The sequence below is a fragment of the Phasianus colchicus genome, chromosome 8, assembly GCF_987193195.1.
Source record: "Phasianus colchicus chromosome 8, bPhaCol1.hap1.1, whole genome shotgun sequence".
In the NCBI taxonomy this organism is placed as follows: Eukaryota; Metazoa; Chordata; class Aves; order Galliformes; family Phasianidae; genus Phasianus; species Phasianus colchicus.
Genome location: NC_143443.1, coordinates 31697293 through 31710098, shown reverse-complemented (window position 1 = coordinate 31710098; position 12806 = coordinate 31697293). Strand labels below are relative to the sequence as shown.

At 41.7% G+C, this 12806-nt stretch overlaps 1 protein-coding gene across 8 annotated transcripts in view; it reads right to left on the bottom strand.

Moving 5' to 3' along the window:
• The window catches only part of TACC2 (transforming acidic coiled-coil containing protein 2), a 115357-nt gene that overhangs the window by 26767 nt on the left and 75784 nt on the right, over positions 1–12806 (bottom strand). For 7 of the 8 annotated variants that reach the window (XM_090145599.1, XM_090145600.1, XM_090145597.1 and 4 more), the window contains 3 exons: positions 11662–11819; positions 4478–5795; positions 407–467 (listed from right to left, as the gene is read on the bottom strand). In XM_090145599.1, the coding sequence (XP_090001725.1) occupies positions 407–467; positions 4478–5795; positions 11662–11819 (1537 nt within the window). Of the gene's footprint in view, positions 1–406; positions 468–2340; positions 2377–4477; positions 5796–11661; positions 11820–12806 lie in introns of all 8 variants that reach the window. The other variant, XM_090145602.1, reaches the window with a different exon arrangement.

Genomic DNA, 12806 nt, shown 5'->3' with positions numbered 1-12806 from the left:
GGCTGTTTACAGCAAGGAATAGAGCCGTCCAAGCACGTGCTCCTGCTACACCAGCCCACTTGTTTTACTTCTGTTTTCCTTGTAGCCCGCAAGCTTTGTGCATCTAGCTTCTTACTTCTGAATATGAAAACTCCAAGGTGGATAGTTGGCTTCATTTTTCTTTTAATGTAGGCCATTTCAAAGCATACTCAATAATACCCTAATTGGGATTCCCAGAGCAATATATACTGCATAGATGCCAAAAGCTTAATACCTCATGATCACAGCCCCACACATTCTACTTGGATGCCAGTATGCTTACATTCTTTACCAAAGTTCTTCTATTATTAAATGTACAATTGTAAATCAAAATGTCTCTTCTTCACCCCTGCAAGAATATATGTATCACAATGATGCAGTACTTTACCTGAGAAGGAGGATCAGATAGTGGAGATCTTTTTGGTGATTTTTTCACCCTAAATGTATCACTAAAAACAAAGTTAAGACAGTTAGCATGGTAATAGCAGAAAGAAATGGGTCATTTCACACTTAGCAAGAGACAGCTACAGAAAGTGCATTCTCTGTAAGCCCTTCTGCTTTTAAATCCCATCCATTAGGCAGCAGCACCACAGAGAAACATGCTGGAGGTACAGACTTTTGTCATGCATTTGGAACAGACCTTGATTCTCAAAAAGCTGAGAAAAGCAGGATTGCCATATTTCTAAATTCACAGAAAAAAATGTGGGTTTTTTTTCCTGCTAACTACTGACAGAATGTTATTTACAAAACAGAGCTGTTGCTCCATTGCAATTCAAATCTCTGCTCCACCACAGAGCAGTGAGTGGCCTTAAGCAAATTATTTAACTTCTGTCTGCTCCAGTTTCCCATCCAAAAATAAAGCCCCAAATACATATTTACAGGAATGACCTGGGAGTTAAACCTGACAGACTCAGTCAGTAAGCTCCAACCACCCCACCAGTCATGAAGATGAGAAAGAAATGGGTATGCTTTGGTGAAGGACATAAAAAAAGGCTGAGGACAATGCCATTGCTGAGATTCCAGCACAAAGTTCCATCCTTACCAACAAACACAACAAATGTCTCCCTTTGAAATATCCCCCCTCACTGCAGCCTTCCAGTACCTACAGGTTGGCTACAAACAGGAGGGGAGTCGGCTCTTTACAAAGGTAGATAATAGCAGGATAAGTGAAAATGGTTTTAAGTTGAGGGAGGGAAGATTTAGGTTGGATGTCAGGAGGAAGTTCTTTACAGAGAGAGTGGTGAGGTGCTGGAACAGCTGCCCAGAGAGGCTGTGAATGCCCCATCCATCCCTGGAGGTGTTCAAGGCCAGGTTGGATGGGGCCCTGGGCAGCCTGGTCTAGTAGTAGATATGGAGGTTGGTGGCCCTGCCTGTGGTGGGGGAGTTGGAGCTTGACGATCTTTGAGGCCCCTTCCAACCCTGGCCATTCTATGACTGAAACAAATACAGCATCAAATATGGCAATGCTGCTTCCACTGCCCAACAACTCACAATGCAAACCAGGAGTGCAGACACTGTAGCCCTCCAAAAATCCCACAGGTTTAAATCAGGCAAAGAGAATGAAGAATTTATGTTATATGGAAGTGCATAACTATAAATGTTGGCTTTATCTTTCTTCACAGTTGGTTTAAAGCCTTTTTTAACAAGGACATCAACCAATTACCTACTCTTTATGCATGTTGCCACAGCTGTTCAAACACTAGAAGCAGCAGAAAACATCACACCCAACTCACTGATAGAAATTTAATGTAAGAACTCGAGGGGCAGTGGCAAAAGTTACTGCCCATCAACTCATTCCTGTCAATGAGTGGCAAGGTCAGCACTGTGAATTGTAATGGTGGCTTTCAATTGGAAGAGGGTAAATCAATACCACTTCTATAGGGAAAAATTAATTGGGTAGCTGAATATTAGGGTGTTCAATGCTACTAATTATCTAGTTAGGATGCTAGAAATAATTAGGACAAGTTATTCCCTTAAGGAGAAATACTTTATGCAGTATTTAAGAAAGATGGATTGTACAATGTTTTTGTGTGATGGTAGGAATAAAACTCTGCTATATTATCTCAAGGATGGGAATTCTGCAGTTTTTAAAAGAGGATCATCTTTGACAGGCAAACAGATAATGAGGCATTAGACTCCTCTAAGTCATTCACAGACGGGCACTTTCCTTAAACAAGCTTTCATATGTGCCAGTGAAGTGATACAGTTAACACAAGAGCTTCATGCTGAATAATAACTGATCATGCTGCAAAATAAACAAGTAAAATTAAAAAGCCCATAAATCAAAGAAGAAAATTGAAATGTTAGCTTAGAATTACTTACAACAGAGAACATACAGACATCACATCTTCTACCATCCTAAGACAAATAAGACAAAGAAAAGAGAGACAGACAGAAGGAACTGACAAAAAAGATAAACCTACAAATACTGTTAATGTGTTACTGCAATCTGATCATGCATATCTTCTACCTGCAGAACCTCTACTTTTTATTGAGCAACAGTTTCAGAAGAAAAAATATTAATACTTAAGGTTTTTACTCTTTAAGTTTAACGTTATGCTTCAGGCATGCGTTCATCTTACAAAGCACATTTGTCAAAGATGAAGATACTGAGCTAAATTCTCATCAACAAATGAACCATTCTTGCCTTCCCTGATGGCAGCCACCTGCTTTCTTCTCAAAGCACACTACTGCTTGTTAGGGATAAGGGATGTCAGACTGTCTGGAATGGCAATTAAGCTTAAGGAAACCACTACTACTTAGCCTGGCAGCTCCTGCTCCATTCCTCACGTGTGAGGCTCCTGAAGCACAGCCTCCAACCACCCAGCACCTTTGGGAGTCGACACAAACCACCTATCTGGATACAGCATCCAGCAGGGACTGAGGAGGCATCAGCTGCTCTTTGTTCACTTTCATCTGAGCAAGATGATCCATCACAAAACAGCTCAGCACTTCAGCATGTGAACAGAGAGTGATCTGCATCAAGCTGATGTCCATTCTAGAAACCTCGTGTTTCCATGTGTACAGCACATGCCTGCCTTCTGCACCTCTAATAAGTCTCATCTAACAACAGCAGTCTTTCTGTACGATGAACACGTTCTCAATCTAGCCCATGGAATTTTATTTCTGCAACTCTCAACAGAAAACAAACAAGCAAACAACAACAAAAAACCTGGCTTGGCAAAATTCTTTAATTTGGATATATGACAGTATCATTTCTAATTCCAACACCTGTCAGCAGCTCAGAGCAGTGTTTTGCACTGGCTTCTCTCTCCTATCCTATTGAGGAGGCACCACCAAGGAGGGTCCAACAGGCAGTATCTTTGCCCAGGCTGGGTTCTCCTGCCCTGGATCCCATAGAAGAGTCACACTGAGGGGCCTTGTTACAGAGAGAGCAGTGACAGGCAGAGACAAATATAGCCTCTGCCTCCCACGGCATCCTCCAGCAAGCTTTAGGCCAATTTTCTTCTAGAAAGTGTTAGAGCTGCAGGCAGCACTGCGCATTAACATGCAGATCCCCTTTGTTAGAAACCACTTGCAAAAGTAGGTTATAGGGCTGCAGTGAGCAGATATCTATTATACTGCCGTGAAAGAAGTCCCAAACAGGAGCGGAAAATTCTTATAGACCTTCTGAAAAAAAGATTATAAAAATCTGCAAACTCCTTTTAAATTCACATCGCCTCAAAATCAGCATCTTTGGAATTGGTTCTGATATTCAGAGCAGCTGGGTGGACCCAAGAAGCTTATACCAGGGGTCCAGCTCCTGGACAACACAAGGAGGCTCTGGCTGGCTATAAATACTGGACTTTAGGGTCTGGCGACATAAAAATTCCCTTCTTTTCCCAAGTGCAACTCAAGTTGTTCCTTTCTTGCAGTCAGAATTCTGCATATTGGTTATGACCTCCTCCCTACTCCTTTAGGGAAGACATTCTTTGCAGGCTTTACATTAACTACATAATCTTCAAATTGCTCAGTTTTACCAAAATACTATAAGTCACTGGATAAAACTTGCCGTGTACAATAGAGGATTTATTCTTGCCTTACTGTTTCATTCCTCACTCAAAAACTATGATTCATAAAATACTCTTTACTGGTGTGAATTATCTTAAACAGTTTCAAATTCCAAAACGAGGTTACCAAAAAACTTGACACAAAATTGATAAAATTTGGACTTAATCAGATTCAAAGCTACACTGGACCCCAAAATTCAAAAACTCAATTCCCAGACCAGTGACCTCATCAGGATTGATTCACTGCTGGTTCTCCCTTTTGATCTGGAAATGCCAAGCTATGGAGGTAACAGGCTGAGGGAAAGCGTGTACAGAAATGAGTCAGTCGTGCAGTAAACAGCACTCAACAGCATCTTCCTTTCTCTTGTCAAAGACAAAACTACTCTAACTGTACTATGGGTAGGAGTGTGCTGCTTCAACTCCAGAAACATCTGAGCCCTTTAACTTACGTCTTTAGTGGCGTCTTCTTCTTTTTTGCAGGTTTATTCAAGTTGTCTCCATCAGTTCCATTTGTTTCGTTGGCACTGGCTGGTATCTCAAAGGAGGCTGGAGATTTAGTGGGTGAGTTGGCAATCTTAGAAGAAGACTTGAAAGGGTCAATGGAGTCCTCGCACACGTCTGGATCAAAACTGTACGTTTGCTGAGGCAGTTTGGGAGATTCTTGCATTTTTGTACTAGAGGAGAACGGGTTAAAATTGGGATCATCCCACTTGTCAATATCAAAAGTGTAGGATCCTTTTGTGATAGGGATTTCGTTTGGATCAGTGGGTGTCTTTGTCGGTGTGGTCGGAGCATTGTCAAGCTTTTCCACTGACTTTTTAGTCTTTGGCCTCCGTAGCGGCATTTTAGCACCAGGCTTTTTACCTGCTTTTTTAGGAGGAGGAGCGCTCTCCTGCTGCTCTTCACCAATCCCTTTTTCTTCCGAATAATCAAATTCCAGCCTCACCGCAACACCTTTGGCTGGAGGATCCTCTTGTCCCCCAGTGTCCGACGGAGTCACCTCCCCAGCCTCCGGTGCAGGTGTAAGAGGTAGCGTTTTCTTATTGGCAGGGGGTGAGTTTTGCACTTTGCTGCCTCCAGTGCTAAAAGCACTAATCCCTTCCAAATTGTCTGGATCCAAAGGGTAGGATCCCTCAGGCACAGCCGAGGCCTCCTGTTTCTCAGCAGAGGTTTTAGAAGGGTCAGTATACTCGGGTTTTACTGAGTCAGCTTTTGCTTCAGGTGCTGGTTTCTCCCCACCTGCAGAAGCTGCTTGGCCAAGGTCAGGAGGTTCTTGTGGCGCTTCCTTCACCAGCGGAGCATCCAGGGATTTTTTTGCTGGCTGCTTCTTTTTTAAGGAAGCGGGCCTGGATTTCTTTGTTCGCTTAAGGGTACTGGAAGCACTGCTTGAACCAGTACCATAAGCATCTGCTGCCGGCGCTAGTGTCTCGCTGTTGCCAAGGTAGGATGCTCCATCAAAATCACTAGCTTGCAAGCTAAGGGACCGAGATAATGTAGATTTGGAAACTGGCACTGAATCGGTAGATTTTCTTCGAACATTCGCTTTGGGGTCACGATTCTTCAATTCTGGAGAGCTCGGTCCTAAGGCATGGAGAGAATCAATCAGCTCAATGTTATCAAAGTCCAAGTTGTAAGTTCCACTGCTGGCTATTGGCTTGTCCTCATCGAAGACGGTGGAGAAAGAATGGCAAGGGGGACGGAAAGGGCTTTCTTCAACTGACTCACTGTGTGACACATCAGTTACAGGGACAGTTTCAGGAGGTAATCCTGTGGAAACAAACAGAAAAGAGTGAATTTCAAATGTCCTTTTGCAATAAATTTCCTTACAATTTGGCCAGTGCTTCAGCAATTACATGTTCATATTAAGTTTTGTTTCCCATGTTCTATTTTTACTTATTTCCCAGAGGAAAAAACAATGGCACATGGCTTCCTCTCCACGAGACATCAAGGCTGCTCCTGTCTGCCTTAAGCAGTCAATACGTTCCACTTTGACCTCATTAATTCCAAGTTTATAATGGAACATCAATCACTAAGAATTCTGTATGAAACAGATTATGTTAAAGATTAAAAAAGAAATCAATTAGACAACTGTACAAATATTCTCAGGTGCATATCTTCCATAAGAACAACCATTACATGCTCCCTACTGATTATTCAAAACATTTCTCAAAGGGTAGTCCTAATTCAACGATGAAGGGAAAATTATATTCTAAAACTGTCCAACAGTTGAATGAAAAGAGAATCTTTTCATTGTAGATGAGCATTTGCTTGCTGAATAGAATCCTAAAAGGTTCTGTTGAGCTCTCTTGACTTAACAATTATATTGGACAAAACAGACAAGCACACAGTGTATATCGAAAGGACAAAAAATACAATAGTAAGAAAGGATTAAGATAACAGTCCTTTCTGCCTTCTATGTCATGAAAATTCGTTACTAGAATGACTTACTGATCCCGAATACGGGTTACTCCTGCTGCCACTGCACTGTTCTGTGTCTGAACCTCACTGCCACCTCCACCAACATGCACGTACCACAGCCAAGGTGTGCAGAGCTCAGAAATCTTCAGTTCCCTACCCAGGCTATGCTTAGCTGGCTCGTCTGTACTTAGCAGCTGAGCTCTTGCTGATGAGCACTGAAAGAAAATACTTCAGTTTTTCCTATTGAGCAACATAGCATTTTTCATGTTGCCAACTTCAAATGAGTTCTTCGCTCATTCTTAAGTGGTTTCAGCAAAATTTCTATGCATCTTTTTCACTTCAATCCTGACACGTTTTGCAAAACAAATTCCCATTTTGCCCAGCTCCGTTCATTAATCTTTTCCATAAAAGCAATACAGGCAGAGAATCAATAAGTACTTTTAGTTAGAAGGCATGAGTGGATGATGAACAGACGATGATCATTTTTTCCTTTATTTCAGAGGAAATTTTATGTCCATATAGAAATTATTGTTTAAGCATGCTGAGAACAGAAGAAATTTTAGGGAATCAGATACATTTCTTTAGAGCAGCACAAAGTATATTCAGACATTTTCAAAGGAATGACAGCAAGATGGATTGTCTTTGAGGAATAGGATTTTACTGAGTTACATGAATTAAAAACATTGTTTTATTGTGGTTGTTTTGTTTTTTCTGAAATGAATGCTAATAACTTGGCAGTACTTCAGGACAGTTTATTATTTCCCTCATCTCCTCTGGGTTGTCCGTGGTTTCAGGCTGGCAGAATGGTCACTAATTAAACACAATTTGCTGAGTTTCTCACACACATCTCTCACTTCTGACACTGGTCAGACTCAAATAGTGTCATAAAAGCCCACATTATACTCATCCGTGCATTTTACATCAAAATGGAATGGAAGACACTTAGCAGGAATACAGAGCAATAAACACTTGCATAGCTCTAACAAGTCAGCAGAGCCCAGATCTAGGTCAGCTTGAAATAAAAGGGAGATCTGAACACAGTCTTCTGAAATTATGTGCTATTTTCATTCCTGCACATGCTGAAGGCCTCACTAGGGTTGAGGTCTCTTGTTTAAAGTCAGTACAAAGATTATATGTATATATAAATCAGTGTTCTGCAGGACTTGGAATGTAGAAGACTGGCTCAGCACAGCTGAGGTTGGGAACAGATCACAGCAGCAAATGAAGGTACAACGCCTTCCATGCTCACAGTAGAACAGCATTCAGATTCGGCATGCTCCACATAATGCAGAGTTTTAAGCTGTTTAATTGCTTATTTCACAGTTTCCTTCAAACCAAACTCAGTACAGATTTCTGCAGAGCGCAGCTCGACTCGCTGCTGTGATGTTTCTATTGTTTCTGTATGGAACAATACGTGAAATAGAGAAAACAGGGCTTCTGGAAGAAATGCAGAGCTGCTGCTTGATTCCTCCAGCACCACAAGTGACACAACTCCACCCTGGTAGCAGCAGGAATATGGGAGGGGAAGAGTGAACAGTACATATTGCAGAGCAACACAACATTGTACTGCTACAAAGACATATTAAGAGCATTCTTTCCTGATGTTAAAATCATACCTGGAGCACAGTGCCATTTGCTTTCTTACATCACAAGATTAAGCAAAACAGTCTTGCTAATTACAGTATTTCATTAAAACATAGCTTGATGGCAGAGGAATGCACTATGCAAAAGAAGGCAGGATTTGCCATGGAGAGAAGCATAACATCTTGAACAAGGACTTTTAGGGGCCCACAGCAAGATACTGACACTCATACAAAATAACACCCATAAGAAACGCCCTCAAGTAGTTAGTAATTATTTTAAGGAGCACAGGTGATAGCAGGGAAATCTCTTTTGTCCCAAACAAACAGGCGAGTCCCAAAAGAAAGCTCCCACTTCACCTCATTACAAAGAAGGTCCACACACTGCTCCTTCCATGCGGACAGCTTTCTGACTGCGGAGGAACTGCCTGGATTGGGTAAGAAAAATCCCCAAACCAACAAAAGCTGAGGCTTTGTGAAGCCAGGCAGTGAGCCCTTGGGATGAGAGCTGCAGCCAGGGAATCTGTACCAAACACAGGCAGTATCACCTCAGGCGAAGGAACGCTTCCAAAAACCACGGAAGCATCTTCCAATATGCTTTAAAGATATTTTAAGCAGAAAAGAAATGACGTATCTCCACCAGCTACCAGCTTGTTGAATCTAAATCTTAGCTGCTTCTTTATGAATAATGAAAATCTATTGAGAAAATAGAGTCAAGAAATTCCAGCTGCTTTTACCTTACGCCTTAAATTATGTTCAATTCCAGTGCTAGAGCTGCACTGCATGCTAGGACAGTAGAGTGTTTTGTTCTTTGTTGATATGTCTCTAAAATAAGAGTGAAATCCAATAGGCTTGGACTGAAAAATAAAAAGCCTTAACGCTGCTGACTTGGAAGCAAAGCAAAACGCTATTTTGAAAGATGTAGAAACAAAACCTGACCAGATCTAATAAAGCAAGAAGAAATTCAACTCTATTTCTGCTTCCCTGAGAAAAAGAGGCAAAAGGAGACCTCTGGAAAATGCATTCAGCACATACCCACACTCTCTGTAATAAAGAAATAACTCACCAGACAAGTACACTTTGCCTGTAGCATACAGGAATTGGAATTACTTCATATTACACATAATCAAACACTGCTTATTTCAAGTTCCTGCTTGTTACAAGAAGTCTTTGAAGTTATGAAATCAGTTGGTAGCATTATTTTTAAGATTACTGTAAAAATACTCCAGCCATTTATTCTGGGAAAAAATTTGGATATAAAGTTTATTTTCAATTTTCCTGTGCCAGGCTTGGAGAGGGGGGAAAAAAAAAAAAAGTTTTCTATACCAAAAATTCAGCTTGCTTTTGCCTGGGTCATCATCTCTGTACTGTAAATGCTGACTTCCACTCCGCTGGCACAGGAAGGAACTGGAGATAGGTCTCCCATTAGAGATGAGTAGGTTGTAGCACAGAAAAGGCTGCAGGGTTTGCAGCTCCCACCACGTGCTGCTCCCTGAGCCCATCCATGTCCCCTGGCCCTTCTCCCCTCACCCTCAGGCCTCTGGCTCAGCCACGAGGCAGGTTTTACACTGCTGGGAGCTGGAATGAAGCCAGGTGAACCGAGCTGCATTTTGGTCCCGTCATATTTATTAAGCTTTGAAGTCGTTCTAATTAAAAACTCTCCTCTTGGCTTTCCAGCAGTGGGGTCCAGCTGTTGCGCTAATGAGAACAGGCAGGATAACTGCAACCGTCTGCATCAATAATTGCTGTCAGATACAGATGAAATAATCCTTCGAGCACTGACTGTGCTCCCTCCTTCCACCTCTCCCACAGAAGACAAAGACACGAGGCCAGCCATTGCTGCCTTGCACCCCAAGTCAGACTCCTTGCCTGCCTGTCTTCCTTATTGCTATTGTGTGAGCTGTATGGTGCAATGAGAAACGCTCCTTCAGCTGCTCCTAAACCCCAGAAAGGGGCTCACTGTTGTGTGCAGCCACGTGCACAACCCACGAGGTAACAGAACTGCAGGATAACTGCTCCTTAGTGGCTTATGGAGTACAAAACATTCAACTAAAACGTCACATTTCCAAAGAAGCATGCAAACACCTCGATTAGAGTCTTCACATTCCTAATTTCTGCTAAAAGATTTCAGAAACAAATGAATGCTTTGTGTTGCCCTCCTACATTTGATTTTCTTCTGCATTACACATCTTTCTTTTCTCCCATAAATCACCCTGTTGTATAACTGCATATTGCATAACTTCGGAGCTCTGTCAGTTTGTAGTAATTTGCCACCCATGAACAAAATCTCATTTGCAAATGAAATGTTTTCCTCTCTGCCATCCAGTGGCTTTTAAGATAGCTCACGTTTGGCTCTGAATAAATATATTCAGTTTCCTCTCTTTCTTCAGGAATATCTGACAGAAAGGAGGGGGAGATGTGGGATACAGGGAGAAAAGACTCACACATGACAGGGAAGCACATGCGTAATCAAGGCCTTGAAGATAATCCACTGCAGTAATTAAAAACACACTCCAATCCTGTTTAGCATATGCATTCTTTTGTTCTCTCAGCAATTAACTTATTTTGTAATCATGGAAATTAAGATTAGAAAAAGGAAAGAAGATGGAGAAACATTTGATACAGTGAAGAGAGAACTGTAAAGGAAAAACTACCAGATCTCATTATTTCATTTCTATTTTATGGGATCAGTTTGTCCTTCTGGGTTCTTATAACATCCTTCTAGGTTCTTATAAACTCTTAGCATAACAACAATCTTCAAGAGCACTTCATGAATAAGCCCTAGAAATATTTTATAGATAGACAGAGATAAGGATAGCTCAAGATATTTCCAAGACTTGTCATATCCCTTAAGGTCGAAACCAAAGTTCAAAAGCCTCCATTATGCATATGAAACACAGGTGAGCTTTAGTCCGCTTTGAGTAAAATCACCTTTTCACAGTTTAGCCAGGTAATCAAGATGACTTGGCTTTTGGATAGGAAAATAGACAGCATAATGGGGAATTCAATCTTAAATTGATGAAGCTGTCATCAGACAACCCAAACAAAGCTAATCTGGGCTAATACAGTGCTTCTACTCCCTCATATTCTATTATTCAATTTGGAGAACAAAGAACACTCTTTTGGAGGCAAAAGTTTCTTTTTTTTTTTTTAATTCAATATTCTCTTCTTGAAAGTTCCTTTGTCAGTGTATACCATTTTCATGTATCTGTATTACACACACACTCATGTACTGCTTTGTTACTCCTATACTGCACCAAAGAACTCATTACTATTGTTCGATGTTCTACTCTTCTTTCTGTTCTGCTTCAGATGACAGCTGAAAGTGACATTTTGTTAGCTGTCACTGTTAACAGCACCTGCATCTCTCTTACTAAAGCTCCTAAAATACTGGGAGGAGGGAATGGAAAAAAATATTCTAGAAAGTACATCTTTTCTTTATTATTTGTCAAATGTTATGGCAGATTCTCTAGTACTTTATTCCAGCAAGCAACTGGGTTTATCCTCTTGTAGTGGATGAAGATGAGTATAAACTCATTAATCTTCCAGAAAACACTTTGTTAGCATCCATTCCTTGTCCCTGCTAATGCAAGCACCTCCCTGCAGCAACCTGTCCCATACTGCATGCTTGTTACCTGTGTCTTCCAGGGGCAGCTGAGGCTTTATTTCTTGCTCTGCTGTGTCTGCTACGATGGCTGCTGCTGTGTCAGGTGGTGGCTGTGGAGGTGATGGAGGAGCCTTGACTGGTGTAGTGGATTCTGGGGTCTCAAATGCTTCTTCTGAGTCAGAGCTCCTGGGGAAAACAAGCAAGAGAGTTTCCTTAATAGGCAGGACTAGTGAGTAGAGTGAAGACTCATGTTTGGAGGAGACAAGTTGTATTTGGAATAGCAGAATTTTCCCATAGCCCTTTTCAAAAAGTAAACACACAGGTTAGTTAGACATGGTGAGACAAGCTATAAAATGTGCTGAGTCCTGGTATTGGCAATCATTCAAATTGACAGTTTCCTGAAGGAAAAGGGATTTGCCCATTTCTTGCAATTCTTTTCAAGGCTGGACTACAGTCCCCATGGCTGCCCACACTCAGCATGACAGTGCAGTAGGGACCAAACCTGCTGTGAAATTAAACCAGAAGCACCCCACAAGCCATCCTGCTGCAACGAGAACTCCTCTCACCTTGTTGAAGTCAAACGATACTTCAGAGCTGCCAGATTCTGCTCACTTTATTAAAGCTCATGATTATTTTAAGCAGATCGATGTCAGCAGAGGTACAAGTACAGGATTTGCATCCTATTACACTTGCTGAAATCTGTCACAGCAGGAAATCTCCTGTGAGCTGGGTAAGAAAAGACCCCACTACCACCTCCACCAGCCTGAGCAACAGAGGGGACCCTGCAGAACATCATGACCCCTCTTCCTGGTGTCACCAGATGCTTCAGGTGGTTTTCTCACCTTCTGAGAAATTTGTCTGCCCAAAGCTTACAACACTTCCTAGAGAACTACTCATCAAAACTGCCTGGGTATCAATTCTTTCTATGGCTGTAAGCCCTCTCTGTGTCATTGCTTAAACCACGCACAGTCATCAGGCTACAGAATGGATGAATGGGAAGAGGCAGGCTGCAGCAATGTGAACTATATCCCTTCAGAGATGCATCGTTCCCCGAGTTGAAACATTTTAAGAAGAGCTGGAAACAAAGAACTTCCATAAACAAAGCTACACAATAGTCATTCAACAGAACAATGTTTCCTCCTACATCCACTGAGATGGTTCAGAAAACTCGTA